General features: G+C 35.2%; 1 protein-coding gene across 11 annotated transcripts; it reads left to right on the top strand.

Annotated features, from left to right (window-relative positions):
* The first annotated feature begins 887 nt into the window (after positions 1-887).
* On the top strand, positions 888-25281 carry LOC101744132 (potassium voltage-gated channel subfamily H member 6-like). 11 transcript variants are annotated; one of them, XM_062672299.1, is made up of 18 exons: positions 888-1338; positions 3091-3512; positions 4560-4646; positions 7728-7875; positions 8070-8251; positions 10682-10836; positions 10906-11019; positions 11108-11229; positions 11308-11426; positions 11960-12150; positions 12647-12789; positions 13482-13675; positions 14264-14389; positions 16657-16801; positions 17871-17948; positions 18157-18542; positions 18620-18871; positions 19231-25281. In XM_062672299.1, the coding sequence occupies exons 2-18, from the start codon at positions 3264-3266 to the stop codon at positions 19396-19398; spliced, it is 2859 nt and encodes a 952-aa protein (XP_062528283.1). In that variant the 5' UTR covers positions 888-1338; positions 3091-3263; the 3' UTR covers positions 19399-25281. The 11 variants fall into 11 exon arrangements, with proteins under 11 accessions (XP_062528283.1, XP_062528284.1, XP_062528285.1 ...); XM_062672300.1 differs by lacking the exon at positions 3091-3512 and adding an exon at positions 3661-3964 and having other exon boundaries at positions 889-1338; positions 14261-14389; XM_062672301.1 differs by lacking the exon at positions 3091-3512 and adding an exon at positions 3646-3964 and having other exon boundaries at positions 889-1338; positions 14261-14389.

Genomic DNA, 25281 nt, shown 5'->3' with positions numbered 1-25281 from the left:
ACCGCTACGTAAATATCCTCACACCCGGAACTTCATTAATTTTCCATCTGATCTATAAATTACAACCGCCTTTGTAATCTTTCCCATACGGATACTAAGTTTTTTAATATTCTATGTCGTATATAAAGTTTTGTCATGTTTTAAAAATTCTGGCTTGTTTTTACTGAACACAGCCAATATATATATGAATCTTACTATATTCTGCCAAATAGCATATAAGTAAGACACGAGTTCTTCTTGAAATATTTTCATATTTATGATAATGTCAGCTCACGTTAATGTAAATTATACAGCTGGTAAAATATCGTCCTAATGAGAAATCTGTATTATTTATATAAGTAATACACGAATTCTTCCTTGAAATATTTTCATATTTATGATAATGTCAGCTCACGTTAATGTAAATTATACAGCTGGTAAATTATCGTCTTAATGACAAATCTTTATTATTTATTTATATGTATTAGAATACAAATCAATGAGACTAATACGTACGTAACCGAACAACGTAACTTACATTACATTATATAAGCGACTCATTATTCGGCTAAAGATATTTAAATAAACCTTCATAAAACGAGGATAATATATCGCTTCTTAAGGCATACAGTAAGTATTTGAACCTATCGAAGCTTATATTTATATTATTCAATCAGCGACAAACGTGGAAACGATTGCAGCAAACAATTGAAATTATTTGACAGTTGTGTCTGCAAGCTTAATATCGAGCAGTCACGTGACCGTCGCGTCGCACTACGTATAGCGAGCAGTATGGCGACACCGTGAGTTTCAGCTGAAATGTTCGATGAAAGGAGGGGGAGGTTGTGCGAGGTCACGCCTGAGTTCGGGTGTTTCCGTCACCCTTCGGGGCTCCGCACAGTCTCGCCGGGCGACGCGCGCACAGCGACCTCTTGCGTGCGCCGCTATTGCCCCATCGAGTTTACGTGCCGCGATCACGCTGCGGACTTTGCCGCTTCACACTGCCATTCAATTCTTATCTTAATATCGTTCGTAAAGCCTCACCTTCAGTCAAACACGTCGGGTTTTCTCATCAAAAACACATTGTCTTAATAATACGTTCAGAAAAACCATCGATCTGTTAAAATAAGTTAAAACAACTGAAACAAACCCTTGATCGATCGACTGCATTAAAAAGCTAAAACCATTATTACCGTTTTGCAGTCGAATTTTGCAGATTTTGTTGCACGGAGACAAGCTTTCGGTTTTCTTATTTTACATGTTATTTAAGTGGATCTAAATCAACAACAGTCGCGATTTATCGTCAGTGCTGTGCCTTCGAGTGCTTAGTTGAGTGAACAGTGCTTCACACCATAAGAGGTGTTTTTCTTCTTTCTTTTGTTGCGAGCTTTGATACTTATTGTTATTTTGATAATTACTTCTTTATTTTCTTTTACTATATTGTGAAAAACGCGATCCATGCTCGGAGTTATGACTACTATGGTATGGTTTCCTTTGTCTACATTGTTTATCAACATTTTTACCTTTTAGAAAAAAAGGGTAGCACGTTGATGTTATCACATTATGATGCATTTTAGAACTTCGTTACGGCTTACGAAAAAACATCAACACATCATTTGTTATTATTTGTCTTATTATAATTGCTATGTAGACGCGGTATCAATATTTTTAGAAGACTTGAATGAAGTTTATTTGTCATTTATACTATCGAGTAAGAAGCGCTTACATTTTTCCGCTACTCGCGTTCGTCTATTGAAAAAAAATCGTGAGCTTTTGGAGCGCTGAGCGCTGTATTGCTATTTTACACATAATCCATATTTTGTACGGCTACCACCTTTTGTTACAATACGCAGAGCATGACGCCCCTCCCACCAAGCTCCTCTACCAAACTTTAACATTTATATTACTACCAAAATTTATATTAATACTAAAATAACGCTATCCGTTCATGCTGCTAGATTAATATTGCGAAACGAGCTTACGATCGGACATCGGCTACCAAAGATGACGGATCTTGTAGATTTTGACTCTTGCTTAATATTTCATTAAAATACTTCACATAATCCCGGTTATTTTAAAAATACTTAATAATTTCCCTATACAAGCTTACCGTCCATGTATTCGAATAATAATAATAATATGCTATAGACAAGTCTGTAATTATTGATTATTCTACGTAGTATTATACGAGTAGGTATTGTAAAATTTTAGTTTTTTTCAAAACTATTTCTTCAGTATATTATATTTACATAACAATAATTACACAAAGAATTAATTACAATTGTAACAAAGCATATGTAAATGCAGTGAAAACCTTGAAGATTTTCAAAATCATTTCGGATAGCCATGAAACGTTTCTTGAAAAGATGACAAAACAATAATATTATTGATCTATAACATAAATTCGTAGAAACTGGTAAATGAGTAATGGTATTACAGGTGTTTAATTAAAAAAATTGTCAATGCGCTGACAACAGTAGACGCAGCTTACGTAATACCGCCGTTCACACATTTATCAAGAAGCTATGATAGTATCTCAATATTTAGAGAAAAAAATTTACTCTGTTGAGTGGCCTTGTCTATGAGAATAATTAAGATGAAAATTATTTTCTGGAATTACCAATCATCTATCTTCATTATGATGTAAAGTACGTACTCATATTTAAACAAATTGTGTATTGTCTGAGTTCAACATTGTTCAGATGACACTTCTTATTTCATGGTTAACCATTTGTGTTAAGAGCTCCGTGAAGGTTCCGCTCGCATTGAACGTGTGCATAAAAGATGAAAAGCCCCGACCAGCCATTGACATGGTCTGTTGAATGAACCTCGGCCTCGTTCTCCGTTTTCAGGCGCCTTCAGTACTTTGCCTATTAGTCGTGTTCTCAGTCCGCTCCAAGCAATATTCTTAGACGACTAGGAAAATGTGCGCTTCTGAAATTTAATGAATAACCGATCCAGTTTCGCCTCCAGTAACATTGCTTTTAAGTGCTGCGATTGTAAAACCATACCATTGTAAACATAATTACTACAAATTAACAAAATTATTCTAGTATTTTTACAATTGTTTCTATTACATAATATAATAACATGATATTAATTCGTAAATAGCGAGAGCCAACGAGTTTGAAGTGTAAGCGGAAGTAATAGTCGCATCTATGCAAAACACGGCGATCGCGCTTCTCGAGTCGGCGTCAGCTTTCGAGAAAGCTGTGCTGGAATGTGAGCATTTGGAAGCGTCGGAGCACGGTGGGTTTCGGTGAGGACGTTGGTGCGGCAGCGGCATGGAGGAGCGCGGTCCCCCTGACGTGCCGTTGATCGTGACCCCGCCGTGCGCCGGCGCTGGCGGTGCCGCGCTCACCACCTCACGTCGCGTCGCATCCGCGCGCGGGTCCCGCGATGATCCGCCGCCCTCCACCTGGCGCTCCTCAGTGCGTGTGCGCGACACCGGTTTCCGTGGCTCCCGCAAGAGCGTTGTACGCTTAGAACCACCATGTAATGGTCTCAACGGACTACCAGCCATCGGCAAGGAGGTAATTTACTTATCTCTTCGCCTGACTTGTAATTCTCAAAACGCTACGAGTTTTTGTTAATCAAAACACAATTATTTAAATGTGCTTAACTTGTTTAAAAATTTCAATGTTATTTATTTTTAAATAAAACTAGGTGTATTTTTTAAAGATACTAAATTCAGAATATTGAAGCAAGCAACGCATAAGATTATCATGTGTATGTATATATGTATAAACAACGAAAAATATGAAAGTGGCATAATCATTAAAATCGAAGGAATATGGTAAAATTTACTTCATTGCTCCAAAATATGAGGAACGGTTGTCCCTGACGTTGTGTTTGAGATAAAAATAAATTAAGCTCATAAACATTTAAAATTATGGAACGTAAAGGACCTTACACGGAGATGAACAATACATTAACTCAGGCAGTTCTGTTTAACTCATGTCGCAGTCTTTGCAACAGAGGACAGGTTAGAAAGAGCTTTATATTTTTTTCGCACACCATACTTTGAACAATATTGACTTGCTAAATCTATTATTATTTATTTGTTAAGGAAGTTTTATTATCATATTCAACTATGCATGTTGTAATAATACAAATAAATTAGCTTTTGTAAATGGTTGATAGTGTATCGATTATTTTTAAATCTAGCATTGTTTAGCATGTGTTAATTTAAGACAGCAAAAAAACGATATATAACCTAACAGCTTTATTTGAAACCTGCGAACGTTATAAAAAGGAAAGAACCACATTTCCGGAAGACCATAACCGAAACCTCTCTTAATTTTTATGATGTTGGCAAATGTGAAAACATCTCTTGTTAATTGTCCATAAAGATTTTTTAAAGTCAATTTTTACCTTCCGTAAACATATTTTTTTATAATACATCCTGTGGGACAAAAATGCTCACTTTTAACTCCAGTATGACTGTAAAAACTAAATAGTTGGAATTACTTAAGACAAATCTGATTGAAACGAATTATTTTTTTGCAATAATAATTCTTGGTAATCACATTACAATTATTAATAAGTTTTACTACTACCCTTTTAATAATTGTCGACAGGTACTCTCACTGGGAGCGACGGGTGGGCATAAAGGCACAACGCAGCCATCTCATCCATGCACTATCCTCCACCATTCTCCTTATAAGGTAATGTATTTTAATATATGTATAAATAAATATATTTAATATATGTATAAATGAATGTTTAACGGCCGTCTGGTGTAGTGGTAAGTGACATGGTCACTACACAAGGGTGTCGTGGGTTCGAATCCCGCCAAGGGAAGATGTTTGTATGAAAAATATAAAATGTCTGTTCCAGGTTTATGGATGTATATTAAATATATGTATGTGAATAATAAAAATCTTACATTTATTTCCGTTATCTGTTACCTGTAACACAAGCTCTTTACGAACTTACCACGGGACCAGTTACTGTTAACGTGGCGTGATTGTTAGTAAATATTTATTATTTACTAGCTGACCCGGCAGAATTCGTAGTGCCTCCATCGATAAACAAAAGACCTAAACTTTTGTATAAAATAAACTTAATACAAACAAAAGGAACCCGTCCGACGGGGGACACATCAAAGGAAAAACAAAATTGTTATTTTTATTTAATTCCAAGCATTTTCATATTTATTTACCTTTTAAACCTTCTGTGGACTTCCACAAATAATTCAAAACCAAAATTAGCCAAATCGGTCCAGCCGTTCTCGAGTTTTAGCGAGATAACGAACAGCAAATCATTTTTATATATATAGATTAGGTATTATTTATTTATTAAATGTAAGAGGCTATGTTAATTTTTATTTCAAAGACCAGCGTGCTGGTCACAGTGGCTCGAATAATCACTTCAAACATGCAAATAGCATTCTTATCAATATACAGTACTGGCGTGCTTATTTTATAAATTTCTTTAAGAATAACTCTTTTCGCAGTGAGATAAGGCTAAAGATATATTCATTTTCTTTTTCCTACGAGTGGTTCGTTTGTCCCACTCGAATTAAATTCTAAATTGAATAATTAAAATATTTTATTCAAATTTATTTGGATTTTTTAATGCTTTTTGGTACACGTATTTATTTTGGATGCTATGAGTTCGAATCATAGGTTCTTTAAAGTTCATTCTGCGAAGCTCTCACTAGGTATGTATTTGTTTTCCTGAAAGAAAAATCATTGCTTGTGTAAAAATATTTTATTTGTGAGTACAATTTATTCCTGTAAATTATAATGAAAATTTTTTTGTAAGGTTATCTTGTGAGTATTCTTAAGCCTACATTCGTTTATTATGAATTTGGTACAGTTGTAATTGGCACGTCTGGGAAAGTTTTATCGTATGACAATATACGTATTGGCAAATGGTACGGGAGCAATGACAATGAATATGTATTTTTCGTAAATTTATAGAAGGCTAAAACGAAGCGTGTCGAATATCACGACTATTTTTTTCCCTACCTAATCCTAAGTTGGTAGCCTAAGAAATTATTCTAACTACGCACGGATATGTAGGTGAGCTCACGGGGCTCAAGCTGATCGAACTTGCTCATACTTGTCGTAATGAGAGCAGTGCCGGTATCGCCATCCACTGAGAAGATCCGATGAGAAACTCCGTGGTTTGTGTCTATGGGACTAGTAAATTATAAAGAGAACGATCTCAAGAAGGGGCGTCGGCACAACATTTATCCATAATTTACTTTGATTTGGGTTAAAGGTTTGTGACCAACCGCGTGGCTGACTGCTATCCTACTCGAAAATAACAGTCCTTGAACTAACTGAAATGCTGGATTGTTTCGCGGCACTACTAGATAGGATAGTGAATGGTAGCGTAACATAAAATTATGATTGCTCTAATCTAACTAAGTTGTGTACATGAAAAAGTTTTTATTAAAACAAATTTATCTTATGTTTTCCCAATAATGGTATTTAGAAATTTCTCTTCAATGTTAAGAATATTTTCTCCATTAATCAAACTAAATTAGAAATAACGGCTTTAAATGAATTTCAAATGAGAAGGTTTCATTTTTATTTAAAAATCGTTTGATTGTTTGACACGGCAGTTCGCAACGTTTTTCAGAGATTTGATACAAAGTGCTTATTCGAAACCATCAGAATTTATCTAGCACTAAAAATACTTTATCAGATACATACCAAAATACCGTGTACTTACATTGCGAGTTAGTAATAAATTCAACTATATTTCGCTGCGATTAAAACTAAATATATGTAAATACATACATCTTGAAACGATATATTATGTTGATGGTAGTATGGCACCTTCCCTGAAATATCGGTAATAACTGTAAAAGGTTTCAACTCTATTACTCTATCAATTCACGCTAACCCACACATCGCTGAGCCAGTTGGAACATAGTTTTGCTTTGGCAAAAAAAGTTTAAGCAAAGATTTCATGTTCATAAAAACCATTTGCAAACAAAAGGTACACTAAAATGTATGGCACATACATATATATAATTGTTCTAAAAATTATCCAAGAAACAATACGTACATTATGTTATATGAGTCGTCTATTATCAAAGGTGCCAATCTGTGCATTTGGACAAAAAAAGTTTATTGATATGTCAATACAGATTGATTCGAATATAATCGTCTCCTTCAAAGAATACGGTTCAAAACCTGCATTAAATAAAGGTTAATAGTTAACCTGTTATTTATCTAAGATGTCGTTCCGAAGAGTTTTGTGACTGCCAATGGAATACAAAGTCAATAATTCGTTTTTCTGATTTACCAATCATTGTCCAAAAGTCAGATTGCCGGCTTTGATAATAGTCGACTCATATACCAGTTAGAAATTCAAATTCTATTTACGTATACTATGTTAGGAATAGTCAAGAACGATGTACGGTTTACACAAAACTTGATATCAAATCCACGGACGCCGCAAAGTCTGCGGTGACGAATACGGGGATGGAACGAAATGGCAGGCATGTGTATATTCTTCATAAGTTCAATGCCTCGTTTAACCTTCAAACTAAAAGACAGCCTTCGAAAAGCATCCTTTGTTAAGAAATAACGCTTACATCAGAAAATTCGACTGGCTATACATCAGTGAATAGTATAATTTTCCAAATAACAAACAAATACAAAAACATAACATATATATACGTATACATTAGACGTCAATACTTATAATTGTATAATGTTGTATTCTGGTAATTGAATGTTCATACAGTGGGGACTTTTTTTTAATAAAAGTGTATCATTTTTCAGGCCGCTTGGGATTGGTTGATACTAATATTGGTTATCTACACGGCAATATTTACTCCCTACGTAGCTGCCTTTCAACTAAATGAACCCGATTTCGACAAGCGTTCTCGAAGCTTCGGCGAAGATCCCATTGTAGTTATAGATATGATAGGTAAATTGTGTTTTCTTTCATGAGTATTTGTATTTAATAAATGTAACAAGGGCTAAGACAAACTAAAGATGTAACAGCACTTTTTGTTAATAGGTAATTTTAAAATACGTCTGATGTTTTCAACTACATAATATGTAATTCAAATTATCGCAATTTCTCACATTACTCGACAATGGCTTATTTACTTTTTTCAGTCGACGTGACATTTATAATAGACATCTTAATAAACTTTCGAACAACATATGTGAACGCTGCTGACGAAGTGGAATCCGATCCTGCGAAAATTGCCATGCACTATCTTCGTGGCTGGTTCGTCATAGACCTCGTAGCTGCTATTCCCTTCGATCTTCTGCTGTTCGGCACCGACACCGATGAAGTGAGCCCTTATTACCAATTTACATTTTTTAGATCTCATCCAGACACACTGTACCCAATAAAATGTATTAGACATTAATCGGAGCATAACACATCAAACATAATACACACGGACTTGCCGAGGATTGCACACTGTTCCTGTTTCAAATTAATCTAACAATGCTTAAGGCTTACAATTAAACAGATCACAAAAATTCAGTTTACTTTCCTTGGTAACAAAAAAAACCACAGACAGTCAATTGTCCGAAGAATATATATAAAACGTGTAAAATGGGAACAAAACTTATAAAATTTCAAGCAGAGATGAAATGGTCAACGGTTGAGGCCATACATTACAACAAGATTAGGGTGAAGCACGACAGGTACTGCAAAGTGAAGGGTAATATAGGTCATAAGAATATGAAAGCGAACTAGGTCAAGTTAGGGTTACACGATACCCGTTTTAAGACGTGGCATTATACTTACAAGACACACATGCATAATATTTATGTTCTGATTCGAATCGAACAGTTCTTTCGGACAAGTGAAGCTCTGAATATAAACACGTAGTGATGGAATGCAGTTATAGCAGTTTTCACTTTCTGCGAACTAACCACCATTTCACTATAACTATCAAAACGATAATGCTATTTTTATTAATTTGGTAATAAATGTATCTATCTATAAAGAGTTACCAAAAAATCTTCTAATGTGATAGGTATTTCTTATTTTACTAAACTTACTATTACTGAGTTTGCTATTTCTTTTTATTTAATATCAATCCAATCACATTAATTTTGAAGTTACGATTAAAATTGGATTCTTTTACTTTTTAATTTTTTATGTTTAATATTGCAATACATAACCCGAAGGTGGGTGCGTATTAAGTTTGTAATCCCATTTCTTGTTACAGCAGGGGCTGGAAAGTGATGAGGTATACCATCTTTGTGAACTACTTTTATGTTGCTGCCACTCAATTTTATTGAATTTTATTTTAGTTGATATGTTTTTTCTCATATCCACTAGCCATTTACATTCACTAAGCGTATGCATTTATGGAGGATACGAACGCTTCCTCTAAGCAAATATTAATCATTTAAATAAAACACTACGCCTTTTCAAGGCTCACTTGCTACTCGTATGTCACAAGCTTTGACGCCGACAGATTTAAATATTTAGTGCAATGAATGAGCAATGTCTCTCAGCGTAGATGCCGCCCTAACGAGAGCATGTAAATTACTTTGATTACAGAGCTTATTGAAATTGTTTTATGCGGTGATATAAACAGAATGTGCTGACTCAAACAATTAAACGTAAAAATAAGACGACGGTATTCAAAGTTATTTTGAGTTAAAATAATAAGTCAGTAAAACGAATTATAGGTTTTTTTTGTGTTGATTATTTTTAAACTTTCAAATTGAAATATATGAGAAATTGGCTTAGTGGTCAAACAACAACGAAAAAATTTGACGAATCATAAATTCATTAAGCTTTTCATAGCAAAAGTGCAAAACCAAGCATCTGCACTTGGCTTAATAGCAAACTATACGCTCACACTTCCCAGACTAAAATTTTTGTACAAATCAAGGAATCGCCTTTAATCACAACGTAAATAAGAAGCACAGACTTTAGTACTGTTTCAGACTTTATGTACTTTCTAAAAGCACCCACCTTACATCAAGCAAATAATAAACTAATTACATTTTTTTTTCTTTTTTTCTTTTATTACAATTCAGTTCACTGTTTTCATTATTCATTTAAAAAGAAAGTTGGTAAATAAATTATGTTTTGCTGTTTATAGGACAAAGAAAATACCATAGAGTTTTTATTTGTATTTTCTAACTTTTCATTTATCACTAATGGGATACAAAATTCATCGAGTTTATCATTGCTTTCATATTGAAAGAAATACTACTTTTCTGGGACATTTAGACGGACAATTATTTAGCTTAGCAAAATTTTTTTATCGTATTTATTCTGTATGCATTCTAAAACATAAAAAATAGGCATAGGATAACGACTTGTATTTCAAATGTTTCAATCATTTAAAAAACTAGATCAACTGTCAATTGTATATATTATGAAGTGAACAGTTCCCGATTCTAATGACAATGTTTTTCGGTAATTACTGTCTTTCGTCACGTGTCTCTCAAAGAACAGCAAATCTATTTATTATGCACCGCATTATGTACGAAGCTAGCTAGCTATTAGTTTTGAAAACAACGCTTAAAATATTGCAGTTGTGCAAGAGAACGAACCTAAATTTTGTTCAGCAAGGCATTTTTAGACAAACAAGTAATTTTGCTTAGTTAGCGTGATTTTCGCTACGAAGCCTCGTTGATGCTACTTTAGTTACGAGCGACCGTTTTAATAACGCTTAAAATTTGCGGCTAACATTTTCGTTAATAAATACCCTGCATGGGGAATGCTAAGTTATTTTTCCTTTTTACAGACGACAACTCTCATCGGTTTACTGAAAACAGCGCGCTTGTTGCGACTAGTTAGAGTCGCTCGAAAAATTGACAGATACTCGGAATATGGCACCGCTGTCCTTCTATTGCTCATGGCTACGTTTGTTCTCATCGCACATTGGCTGGCGTGTTTATGGTTAGTTAAACATATTGTATACACACGTATTCGGATAAATAGTTATTAATTTATTTAATTATTTTCAAGGTATGCTATCGGGAGTTGGGAGCGACCGCAGCTACACGCTCCTATAGGTTGGTTAGATGCACTCGCTAACGATGTGCAAGCTTCCTATGACAATTCAACCGGCCCCTCTATGAGGTACTTATAACTTTACTATCATACTGAAGCTGAGAGAAATACATATTAATATACTGATTATATCATTTATTTACATCAATGTTTTCAGATCTCGTTATATCACCGCTTTATATTTCACGTGCACTTCCTTGACGAGCGTCGGTTTTGGAAATGTAGCTCCTAACACAGACATGGAAAAAGGTTTCACGATATTCGTAATGCTCGTTGGCTGTATGTTCCCAGTTTTTTTTTCTCGCATAAAATATATATTTTAAGTAACAATCATTCAATTGGACCGTAATCTTTCAGCACTTATGTACGCGAGTATTTTTGGAAATGTTTCTGCGATTATACAAAGACTGTATTCTGGAACAGCACGATACCATACACAAATACTTAGAGTACGAGAATTTATCAGATTTCATCAGGTAATCGGAACATCAAAGCTTTGGTAGTTTATAAATATAAAAAAGGATTAACTTAAAAGTGTGCGTAAATTCTTGACGGATAATTTGAATGAAACTTATTCAATGGGATAGACTGCCGTCATTGCCAACATTTATGACGTAGAGTATATCTAACAATATTACAAATATACTCATTGACAGATTTGGAGGAATCCAAAAAAGTTTTATTCGATATTCCCTATAATGATTTGACAAGCTCTTGCTGCTATCAATAATACTTCCCCGTCATCCATCCGTAGTAGTATCCTCATCTTATTTCCTACTTAACTTCCTCTGTTTCCTTTTGTAACTCTTACCTTGGGTACGGAGAATAAGAGCTAGTTGTAAACTCGCATAGTACTTACCGCCCTGTCTATCTTTGCTGCGGAGAAATCACACATACCATGGAATATTATTATACTTATTTCTATCATAGTTTTCAATCAGGAATGTTTTGCTCTCATTAGGTAAATTTTATTTGTTAACAAATTAACAAAAACATACTCTTTATTTAGATAACCAACCCCCTAAGACAACGCCTAGAAGAATATTTCCAACACGCGTGGAGCTATACAAATGGCATCGATACATCGAGCGTCCTGAAAGGATTCCCCGAGTGCCTCCAAGCTGATATCTGCCTCCACTTGAATCGTAATTTACTTGCCAGCTGTTCAGCCTTTGAAGGCGCCAGTCCTGGATGCTTAAGGTATTTTTAGTCTTATCAAAGTATTCAAAGTAAATAAAATTATTTGAAGTCTTATCAAAGTTTTTTTTTGTTAGAGACATAAAGTATATTTTATTTAATATTAAATTTTTCTTCGTCAATGAAAACAGAGCATAGGCCATCTTGTGTCAAGGGATTGCCGAAGACAATATTAAAATGCTATTATGTAACGCGAAGTCGAAGTCTCAGTAGCTTTGGAATAATTGTGTCTTACCTTCCTAATCTTCGAAAGGAACATGACTACTTTGTGGTCAAAATAGGCAGAAATCCTGTGGAACTTCTATCAATCCGCCACCAATCAACCTTCCTTCTTCAAACGATGCTTATGAAGAGTATTAAATGGTAGGCAGCGGCTTGTCTCTGCCCCTTGGCATTGCTGAAGTCCATAAGCGACGGTAACCATTCACCATCAGGTTCTCGACTGCCTATATATGTCAATAACAAAAAAATGAATCTATAATTATATTCATGTTTTCAGAGCCCTCTCCCTAAGATTCAAGACAACTCACGCTCCACCCGGTGAAACCCTAGTTCATAGAGGAGACGTTCTGACCTCCCTATACTTTATTTCGCGAGGATCCATTGAAATACTCAAAGATGACATAGTCATGGCCATTCTCGGTAAATATCAATCAGGAAATAAAAATCGTTCCTGAACAATTAATTAGATTGTTATAAAAACTTGGCACAGTTATTATCTGTTATTATTAACCCCTCTATAGAATGTTTCTGTCAACTAAGACGCGCGTATACTTTGACGATTTTAAACACATATTATGTACATATTATTATATTGATAATCACAGCGGACTGGTTGGATTTTTTTTATTGCTTTGGCGGATAAAAGTTCTCCCAGCGCACCTGCCCATGACACCAACAAAGTAAAAGCCGTCACCTACCTTGAGACATAAGTTCTAAGCCTCAGTTTTGTATTACGACGGCTCTAATTATCAATTCAAAGCAGAAGGCATTATTACTTTACAGCAGACTAATATATGCTGACAAGACGCTCTACTACCCAGGTTTCATTAGTTTTTGTGTTAATTGACTACAAGGGTGAAGATGTTCAGATATTGCATTTCATTTATAACTTGACTTGTTTTTTTATTTTTTTATTGCTTAGATGGGTGGACGAGCTCACAGCCCACCTGGTGTTAAGTGGTTACTGGAGCCCATAGACATCTACAACGTAAATGCGCCACCCACCTTGAGATATAAGTTCTAAGGTCTCAAATATAGTTTACTTGTGCTTGCTTTAAAAAAAATAGTTCTACGTGACTTATTTGTTGGCTTATTTCTTGCATTTATTACAGGGAAAGATGACATTTTCGGCGAGAACCCGTGCATTCATGGAACAGTCGGTCGTAGTAACTGCCGCGTGCGCGCTCTCACGTATTGCGATTTGCATAGAGTTCATAGAGACGACCTGCTAGACGTACTGGACTTCTATCCTGAATTCCGCAACTCCTTCGTTAATAACTTGGAGATAACTTACAACATGCGTGACGTAAGTTTTTGAATAAAGACGTCCATAAATTATCAGTATATTTTTTTAGCTATATATACAAATCTAGATTTAAATAGACATTAAATTAGCTAACATTAAACGGGTTTGTTTCGAAAAACGCTTTTTCGATGTGAAAAAGGGTCCAAAAATATGGGATTATCAATTCAATACTTAAATAGTTTTATAAATAAAATGGAATAAATATCTGGCAATTCGAGCGAATCTATACTCGGATTGTTAATATATAAGTGTATGTATCTATGTTTAATTCTTTGGCATATTGTTGACAAGCCTTTTGACGTATTTCTACGTTGACGTTTGAAGTGTCAGGTCTTAGTTGTAGAAGGGACATTGAAAGTGTGGAAAAACCACAATCATATACCTAACCAAAAAGTATTAAATTAAATAAATTCTTAAATGAAACAAAAACCGAAATATTAAAAATAGTTACTAAAAATCGAAATTTACGGTAAGTAAGTTTAAGTAGGTTTAGGTAAGTTTAGTAGTAGGTAAGTTTACCGTTCATTTATGAAGCTATAGGGCTTTTATATGATGAAAGTTTATTTAAGTGAACTCTTTGTCCAGGAGGAGTTAGGTGGTATAGAGCCGCGACGCCGGATGCGCTACGAGAATCCTTGCGACGCGCGTCTCCTGCGCGAAGCGTACGCGCGGACAACACGCCGTCCCCACACCGAGAACTTCGCTGAAAAAATGGTACGCGCTTCAGTTTTATGTAGAATTGCTTTCGAACGCCGATGGTCAGCGCTGCTCACGGACGCCATCACTTAATAACGAAGACTTTCTTCCCCCGAAGCCTGGTCTGTACAAGGACATATCAGAAAACATCGCATAACAAAATCATTCTAGAGTCGGATGGTACGTGACAAGACCTTTGGATTGGCAGTGTAAATGAAGGCCATGAATGGTTCCAAGAGGGTTGAATTTCGTAGACGTAAAACTGACGAAATTATTTCAGACTATTCGGGGCTTTTGCCTATTACTGTCAACTAGAATTAAGATCGAGGTACATAGATGGACGTAATAAGTAGCGTGCAACACACCAAGTCGCATTCGGGTGTCATCGGGTGCGATCGGAATTCCCGAACGCGTAGGTGTCACCTGATGTCAGTCAACTAGATTCGCGCGCCAACATAAGCTTAAATTTCGAAGTGGCCTAAAGGATAGGACGTCCGATGCATTCGTATCTAGAGATGCAACGGTGTTCGAATCACGCAGGCGGGTACCAATTTTTCTAATGAAATACGTACTTAACAAACGTTCACGATTGACTTCCACGGTGAAGAAATAACATAGTGTAATAAAAATGAAACCCGCAAAATTATAATCTATATATTAATACGTGAAGGAAAAACTTTGTGCCCCTTTTTACGAAAATTGCTCGGACGGAGGAGTATGAAATTTTCCACACTTATAGAGAATATAGAGGAGTGCAGAATGTTAATATTTTTTTAAATGATGCCTAAAAATGCATTAAATCAATAAAAAAACATTACACATACTACCATGTATTTGACGCACACACGCATGCATACTATTTATTTATTGTTAAACTTTTGTTCTTGACGTCTGTGGTCAATTCTATTTCTGCCGTGAAACAGTAATGCGTTTCGGTTTAAAGGGTGGAGTAGCCGTTGTAACTATACTGATCTTAGAACTTAGAACTTATATCTCAAGATGAGTGGCGCATTTACGTTGTAGATGTCTATGGGCTCCAGTAACCACTTAACATCAGGTGGCTGTAAGCTCGTCCACCCATATACGCAATAAAAAAAATAAAGACATAAATCATAATATTAGAGCCTAGCGTCGTTTTCACCTTTTTTGTTAATATTCTGGTATTGTACACATCCAAAACATTTTAAGTAATTATTAAATAGTATGTTTGACTTATTTATTCTGAGTGAAAGTTTCCCGCTAGTGCGAGAAGGTAATATCGAACCACACATACATTGTAATTTACTTGTGTTATGGATTGAAACTATGAAAAAGTATAATTTACCAAATCATATCAATATTTGTACTAGAATATTATAATAATACATGAAAATTAATAAAATGTTGATATGTAACTCCCGTCTCATCAAGCAAGCGTTCCAGTACTAACTACACATTTACTTGTATATGATTAGTCTCTAGTTCACCTCATCTACCCTTGGATGTCCTCAAAGAAGCGTCGAGCTCTCTGGATTAATCTTATCAGCTACCATGTTCCACGACCTATCTGTCTTCTATGCCGTGAAAAAACAACACAACAATTTGAAAAGCTATTCTAAACATGATTTTCTACCTTTCTCTATTCTGCATCCTAATCTCTTCCGAATAGGGCACGTAGTAAGTCTGCTATGGTTGCCACAAATCATGTACTGTTAGTGGTCGCACAGCCGTTAGGCAATAAACTTCAAACGATTCAACTAACTTCAACATTCTTCAAACGAGGCTTGTGGAGACTATTAAGCGGCATGCAGCTGCTTGGTAGCGGTATCTATTACTCAAATAGAATGAAATACATAAACCTTTCCCCGGGATAAGAATTGGCTTCTGCGGAGGAACTTCGTTTCTCTTTGTATTTTGTACCGTATGTTCCATGGGGAGTTCTCTGAGGAATTATTTGAGATGATCCCATCATCTCGTTTTTACCATCGCCCCGCCCGCCACTGAAGTAGAGCTCATCCATATTACTTAGAACCACTGCGCTCATCAACAATGCGTTTCCAGAGATCTTTTTTGTCATGTACCATCCGAATGAGCTCCCCTTTACAGTGTTTCCCGAGCGCTATGGCGTGTCTTTCTTCAAACGAGGATTATGTAGAGTACTTTGCGGTAGGCAGCAGGCTGTTTCTGAACCTGACATTGCTTATGTCCATGGGCGACGGTAACCACTCACCATCAGGTAGGCCGTATGCTCGTCTGCCCACAAGGGCAATAAAAAAAATAAAAAAAAACTTTACGAATGATTTTAGGACTCCCAGTGCAGCGATGATGAGACCGAATCACCCGCCAGTCGCGGAATCCTCGAGTTTTCTGCGGACAAAGCCGGTCAAGATGTGACCCCGCTCAATTTCAACTTCAGTAAACAACGTTCCACTACACTTAATTCCATAACAGGTATGTAATGAAGACACTCAAATAATTATAATCCTCTTCTTTGGATTTTCACAAAACCCAAAATAGTCTACGAAGCCCGCTCGATTTTGTTAAGAATGAAATGCATCACACGGGCCGCATGTTTTCTTAAAAACTCTTCCTCTATATACTTAGTTTAGAATATGCAACAATGAGACAATATGCGTTTGAACGTAATTCATTTCCCCTTCTATCCATTAAAACCGAGTTAAGTATTTCTTAATGAACCTTTTACGAACAACGATGTCTGTCTGTATATAACTTTAGTTATTATTTAAATCAATAATATTCAATCTATATTTACCAATTATGTACTCGCAAAAAGTTCATACATTTTGAAGGATTAATTATTTATAAGTTTAACTTTATTTCGGCGCAAAGAAATATCTAAAGAAATAATATAATACAAAATAACAAAAAACTGTTTTAGATAGTTCGTTTTAATTTATTTCAAAATGGCTATGAACATTTTGCAAATAAATATATTTCGTATACTTTGCCAGATATGATAATTTGCGATGTGGAGTTTAGTAAACAATAACAAAATATAATTATCCCAAAATCATGTTAAATTGTATTTAATTGAAAACACATAACAGTATTCTTATTCGCCATGTTAAAATTAACTATTTTATTTAACAAAATGTCCACGAATCGGTAACGCTACATGAAATTCAAGCAAACACACCCAAATTGTACATAAGAACCACACATTATCGAACACTACTGCCACTCTCAATGCAAATATAAATTCATTGTATATTAAATCATTACCAAACAAACTCCACGAGCAAACATCGACATATTCAATAGCAAGTTAATTTGATTTGAAGCAGCATGGAGAAGCTTTTTTCTTATTATTTATCTGTACATCGGTAATACGGGAATGAGGATACGGCATGGAAAAAAACAACAACTAAGAGTTAACAGTTGGGTTTTCGCATATACCAAGCCTATGGCATCGTTATAATAAAATTAATGAATGGTTTTGATGCTATGCCCGTATCCTCGAGACCTCCCGCCCCGCTCTGAGCGCGGCCCTTGTGTGCAGGCATGCTAGCGCAACTTAAACGGAGCTTCCCAGACCTCTACCATCATAAAACACATCAGCCGCTACACAACAAATATTGTAAGTATAACATAACTAACTCTACAGTGCATGATATTATGACGTTGTTGTTTGAGAGTACCATACCGATTTCATACAAACTATGTATTCTTAACATCAACAACGTTCAGTTACATAAATTGAAATTAAATTGAGACAATAGACGTTCAAATATGTATATATGTAAATAAAGGTAATGTAACGTAATTTGTATAATTTTCTTTTTCAGCTCAATCAACTCCTCAGACGTACCGAGGCCGGGCTGGTGTTAGGCGGCAGTCGTCAGTGGGTCCTTTAAATGACACTTCCCCACTGACAGGCGGAGCGGCGGCCGGCGAGGCGGCGGTCAGCACGCCTGCACACAGCGCGACATTACCAGTCTCTAGTCTCAGCACTAATCCTAGCTCGTATTATACCAACGCCTCGCCTAGCCCTCCGGCAGTCCCAGCGCCACAACATCATTCCTGCGACGATATCTTAGCGACGCCAGCGGTGCCTTCTGCAATTCGAACGCCATCTTCTCGTTCTGCACCTCATTCTGCTGTAAATCTCCACCAAACAGGTCGTCCCGCCGCACTCTCTATCTCTACTGAGAGAACACAAAATGCAGGACAGGTACAAGCTCACTAATGCGACTGGTTTTTCATTGAATAAGCGTTAAAAATAATCTAAATTGTGACGTGTATTTACAGGACAGTACATCACCTCAATACCAAAATGTCGGGACAGCTGCTACAGCTGCCTCGGTGGCGACAGTTTTAACGAGATTGGAAGAACTAAGCAGGCGCGTCGCTGTACTCGAAACCGGTCTCACAGCAGACGTGCGACGTATACTACAGTTGCTACAAACCCGAGATTGTCCGCCTCATCATAACGCACAACCAGCACAGACGCGTTCCCAAGTTTTGCCAAAAACTTCGCTCTCGGTACCCCAAACAAATGAGGTTAGATACTGACTTTATTGCGTATAATGTACAGGCTGAATTTTACAAATGAGAGTTATGTTTTTTTTTCTTTGAAGTGCGCGTTTGGGATGGTATGGACATGTGATGAGACGAAATGAAAATGAGGTTGGTAAGAGAGTGTTAAGTATGAATGTGGAAGGATATAGAGGAAGAGGTAGACCTAAAAAGAAATGGATGGATTGCGTGAAAGACGAAATGGGTAAGAGGGGAGTGAGTGAAGAAATGGTATATGATAGAAGAGTATGGAAGGAGAAAACATGTGCGCCGACCCCAGGTGACTGGGAGAAGGGCAGGATAATGATGATGTTGTACGTTGCTACATAAGATTTTTTTAACAGTGGGAATGGAACTGGAACTGTGATCGCGATCGTGAACGGGGTGACCGATATGTTCGAGCCGAGCGGGCGGAGCGAACTCCGGGAGTTCAGAGATCGGCATCGGAGCCGCACGCACCGGTGCCGCCGGCACTGCCTCCGCCCCCGCACTCGCACTCGTTCTACAGGTAGTGTGAGGCGGGCGAGACGAGCGCTCCCCGCTGCCGGCCCTCGGCGCGCTCGCTCGCAGAGTCGGCCTCGTGCGGCTCGCTGGTGGAGACCGCACCGGCTCCGCCTGCGCGCTTTCACTTCTGCCGGCGTATCACGCAATCCAGGTTCAACGACGCCAGAACTTTCCTGTGAAGCGACCACGATCCGATACATGGACCAATTTTGTATTCCCATTAACGCCTAAACTAACACGTCCTCGCGATCTCGCGCAAAGGTGGTCTTTCCACCTGATAAGAGTCCATTTGTATTATATTTTAAAAGACAAGAACGACTGCCTTTAGTAAATTTTAATACTAAAATTACCTGACGAACGGAACTCCTTCGAATTCGTCAGTGGATAATCTCGAAATTTATAAAGCTAGCAAGCACAACGTAAGAATGTTTAGAAATTGGAAGTAAGAGATGGTTAATTGGGTGCTTTAATTTTATGTAATTTACAGATTTTAAGAAGAGTCATTTTTTTTTATATCTAACAATTTAACGTTTCCTCAATAGCACTATCTGACGGTATTGACTCTTACCTTATGTTATTTATGGGATTCCATGTAATTACAAGGAACCTTTGAAATAACATGACTCTGTGCATTGAACACGATTAAACGATAATTTAATGGTGTATTATGGTTTTGCTTGTACCACAATATAATCTATGTGTAAGTTTCAGGTTAACCGAAAGAGGCTTAAAAGACTGACAGACTACGTAAATACCATGAACTGTATTTCCAAAAGAAAGTACTTCACCTATGAATGCTTTCTACCCGTCCTTGCTCCTTGCCTTTACAATTTTAGCTAGTTAATATCTAAAACTGTGCTAGACTAATTCACGAGACACGATTTGTCAATAATTGTAATATATAACGCGAGTTTCAACAACTGTCTCATGTTAATTAATTTCATACATTCCTTTGAGTATAATAAATATCTTCGTATTTTTATTTATGTAGGTTTTATTAAAATTGTGGCTCAAAAAGTTGAAGTTACGTTTTAATGTGTAACGTAGTTATGGATTAAGAATTATCGCCAACATAAATATCATTAGAAGCAATAATAAAATCCACAATAAATTAAGGGTAAATATAAATCGTATCCTATAATTATTCACGTAAGGACTACGAACACCTGTAGTGAGTTGTATTAAATAATATATTCAGATAGTGCTATACAAATAGGTATCATTTATTAGTTCTCTGCCAGCATGTCGGAATTTCATTATTTTAATAAGATTCATTAGATTCACCTTCAAGTACTACTAATTAATACTATCACTATTCAAACAAAACGCCTGCCAAATAACAATGTATTCTAAAATGAACCTGTTTCTTGTGTTCTTTTGTCTTATGTTGTAACTTTATTCATATTATCGCATCACATTTTCACAAAACAAAAAACTTTGTCACCTATTAATGTGTAGGTATGTACATACAATACAAATGATTGGCATTAAACTTATGTTATATGTTTGATGTTGTTGGGACTGGGATAAGAATAAGTTAGTTGACTCACTCGAACCTCCTTTACGCACTTTCGATTTCTCACATTCTCGAGAATTTTCTATGCATATTGATGAACAATATTCAGAAATAGCACCGGCGCGGCGCCGTGTTTTTATTTTTTACCGCCATTTTTGCGCTCGTTGTTTCTCTTGAAACGTCCATAGATGGCGTGGACAAAGGATTGGAAAAGGAATTAGGAAAAGAAGTCCCAACAATTAGCAAAAGACAAATAAGCTTTAACACATATTACGTACATTTCCATTTATGATAGTTTTTTTTAGGAAATTAGTTGAATAGTTAGAAATGTACTTCCAGTTTTGTTTATATCGTCTACATTTATTATATGTAGTAGAAATGGCGAAAACATACGAATTATATCCGTATCATTGACAAAAGCGACTGCTTCATCTTCGAGAGCAAAAAAAGTAAAAAACTGTAAATATTATGGAATACATATTAATTATATTCTAGTGGGTTTGTAAATTCGTCAATTCCTAATTCACTTACTTTCAATACAGTTACTTTTCAATCAAATTCGATTTAGAGGCATTGTTATAGCTTTTGTAGATTTGAGAAATGCTATCGCTATTTGAGATTAGTACCTATCTACCTATACTCTTGTATTCGAACTATGAACGCAGTAGTACCTCAGACCAAAAGAATACGATCTACTTTTTTGATCTGAGATTTCTATTTAATACTTAAATTAGATGTTAAATACAGATCAATGTTAGTCAGCTTGGAGCGTTTATCACATTAGTCAGTCCAGAAAAGTAAGTTCTATATTTAATCAGCATCCCCCTCTATAAAAACAAATCACTTCAAATCTCATAAAATAGTTGACATAAAGTAGTTACATTCCATTATCAGTTTAGAGAGGTTTCATGTAACTGCAAGGGAGAACACCGTTTGTCTTTATCGCATAGAATATATTAATAATATTAAATTCCATACTAAGAGCTTAAAAAACACTTTTACATACAAGCAATTATAATTTTGGAAATATTGCAAGCTTTATTTCTGACTGACAGAACTGGTTACGTCTATATTACACGGTTCGCAAACAAAACATCAAAAACCAATTAAATTATTTTCTGGTTAATGTTACTATTCTTAAAAATGCGAAGTTTTAGCGCTTAAGCACAGGGTGTATTCGTTCATAAGTCATAAACTTACATTTAATGAGGTATGAAGTAAAATTTAAATAACTGCTTACAATCGATATTTTACTGTAGATCGTAATTGTTTAAACTCAAAATATCCGTAGAATAGGATGTTTCTGAATGTTTGGGAAATTGTCCTTTAACTGTCACTAATAACAGCACTATTCTAATTACTATTTTCAAGAAGTATTTCACACTTAGATGAATACTTCCCTAAAGAATCCTTTAAACAAGTTATCAAGTTGCACAGTTTTTATCGCTAGTGTGCTGATAGAATAAATTATAATATTACTTCGTTGACATTGGTAAGATTTAACATTAAGTAGTACTAAGTACATACTTAAGGAATAAATTCTTAGGTACTAAGGTACTCTAAAGGTACTTTGGAATAAATTCTTATGACAGATGATCCGAAATGAGCGATGAGCAGGCCTAAAAGCGCAAGTTAATGGAATAGAAGCTTAATAGCAAACATCTTACTGACAGTTGTCTCTATCGTTTATTTATTTCTTCTCAGATTTCTAATAAAAGAAAAAACTTAGAAAAAGATTTCCAACAATACAATGAATTGAAAAACGCAATCACTACGAATATCTGCTGAGAAAATATTACTCTAAGTCTCACAACACTCTTCTAACTTTTACGGAACGCTATAATTTTCATTTTAAATTTTGTACTTTAAGGTAATTTTATGAAAATATTTTTCTCTGTACGAGTGTTTTCGTCTCTATTGATTGATCTGCAAATGCTTCTGTTAAAGACTTCAAAAAGGTGCTTAAACCGAATGCCTGCTAAAATATGTGTATGTTTGAAGAAAAGTCGAAAAAAAATCCCAAAGCAAGGGAAATCCCAACATCACGATTTCCATAAAACATCGTTCTAAAAATCTTTACTAGATTATAAGTGTAGCTTGGTAAGGAGACAAATTGCGAAAATTCTCGCTAGTTTCGCAAATCGTTGCCTTGAATTGAACTAACAGAGAACTGGTTGTCTCAGCTTCGAATAATGAACACAATTAAATAAGTATAATATTATAGTAAGTTAAGAATTTTATATTTTAACATCAGCGCAAAGTTATCGCGTGCATTGTATTTTGTAATTTTGTCTGTGATCAAAGTCTTATATTGTTAAGCTGAAAATTAAGCGCACGATTGTTTTGTAATGCTAAAATTTTTCATACGGTGACGTTACGTTCAATGCTCCATTTTAAATTTAATTGATGAGTTTCGACAAAAATAATTTCAAAATGATTTTGCTCTAATACGTTCTGGCAGCCTCAAAAATCTAGGTTAACGAGTTAGAAACTCGTGTTTCAAAAATTTTTGGAATGAAATTCACACACATGCTCGCAACTTAAAGCGGACTCATTAAATTTCTTGCCTCATCGGAAATATTATCATGTTAGAATTGAGAACGAGCCTGGACTCGGCTAATAGGTACTAGCCGATTTGGCCCAATTCCACTATTTCTCACATATTGCAGATTCAGACACTCTGTAATAATTCCTTGAATGCAATGTCTATTTTTCTTAAATTTATGTATTTATGGCGATTAACTCTTCGCAGAACTGTTTTTTGTTGTTAAAAAACATTCATTGTTACCTAATTTCCACATTATTTGAAAAAAGTAAACATATAAAAATCCGACACAAACTGAAGAGTTACAAAAACCTTCTTCCACATTTAGCTTTCTTTGGATTGTTATCAGATTTTGAGCTACGGGTTTGTTTAAAATGAGCCTATAATTCATCAAGGAATTTGTTTAAAGTCAATTACAAAATACTTTTCGAACAACATTAAAGGAAGAGTGTTAAGATTTTTTTATAAATATGTCATACGTATGCTCATCGCATTAGTACACATAAGGATTGATCATAACATGTCACGCGCATTCGCATCGGCACCCTTTAGAATCTACGATAATGGCAGATAAACGCCGACTTTCAAAATTTTATTCAAGTGTCTAAAACGATCTGTTCAATATTACCACAAATTTTAATTATCCGCTAAATGTGTGAATAATTTGGAGCTTCAAATTAAACTTTAAAGTTTTAAATTATCGTTACTGAAAAATAAATTGTCAACATTTTACAAAATTGTAAATTTTGATTTGTTATTGCAGGTATTTGTATTGTACTATGCCTAGAAAAATCTGTTATGTTATGCATGTTGCGTGTTGGCGATTATTTTATACTGGATACCTGCTGTTCGTATATTGCATGGTTTAGTGTAACTTCATTTTCAGAAGCATTGTATCTACTTCAAAATTAAAAAAAAGCAAAGACTTTTAAACAGTTTGATAATTTTGTCAGGGTTCCTATATTTATTATTGAGTTCTTAAATTCGGCTGTACGTATTAATTTTTTTTTATTATTAAGCTATGGATATAAAACTATTAACATGCATTCATTTTGATGGAATGGATGGGTTGATATGGAAGTTTTAAAATGTTTCAATACTATAAAACTGCATTAAATTGTTTATCGAAAATCAATACAAGTTTTTTTTTATAAAAATGCCTTCGGATTTCGGCGTCACTTTCAGAATAATTTAATAATATTGAAAGCTGAAAGCTGAAGTTATTTGAAAGAAATGAAACCTGTTTAAACATCGAAATATGTTGTATACATTATTAGTGTGAACATTTCAAATATGACGTTACTATATTTTGTTTTATTTTCCTAATATTATTGCATTTTATTTGCAACTGGAATAGATTTTATACGTGATAATATTACTACTTACTATAATAAATCGGTAGAAACATAGCTATGTTCTAAAGACCATAATAATATATGGTCTAATGACGAAAGCGCAGTTTAAAAATTCAATTCCTGTTTTCTGAAATCGTTACAATATTATTATTATTTACATTAAACATATCGTCTATATGACTTGCATAGTTATTAAGCACTGATTAGAAAATTAATGTTCTGGACAAACGAAAAGCCACAAATTTTTGCTTTAGATTAATAATTTTATACATTGTATTGTACATTGGTTCATTATTGTTATATTTATTGTGTAGTTGTCCATGTAAATTATTACCGTATGCATAATCCTAAGTATATTTGGATCGTTATGCAAAACGCACTTATCACATAGTAAAACGTTTGGACGCATTAATAATAACGCGCTAAATTGTCATGGAAAATGTTCAGTGAAATAAATATCACGCACATGCGAAAA

This window comes from Bombyx mori, chromosome 15 (assembly GCF_030269925.1).
Source record: "Bombyx mori chromosome 15, ASM3026992v2".
In the NCBI taxonomy this organism is placed as follows: Eukaryota; Metazoa; Arthropoda; class Insecta; order Lepidoptera; family Bombycidae; genus Bombyx; species Bombyx mori.
This window is presented reverse-complemented; position numbering and strand designations above follow the sequence as displayed.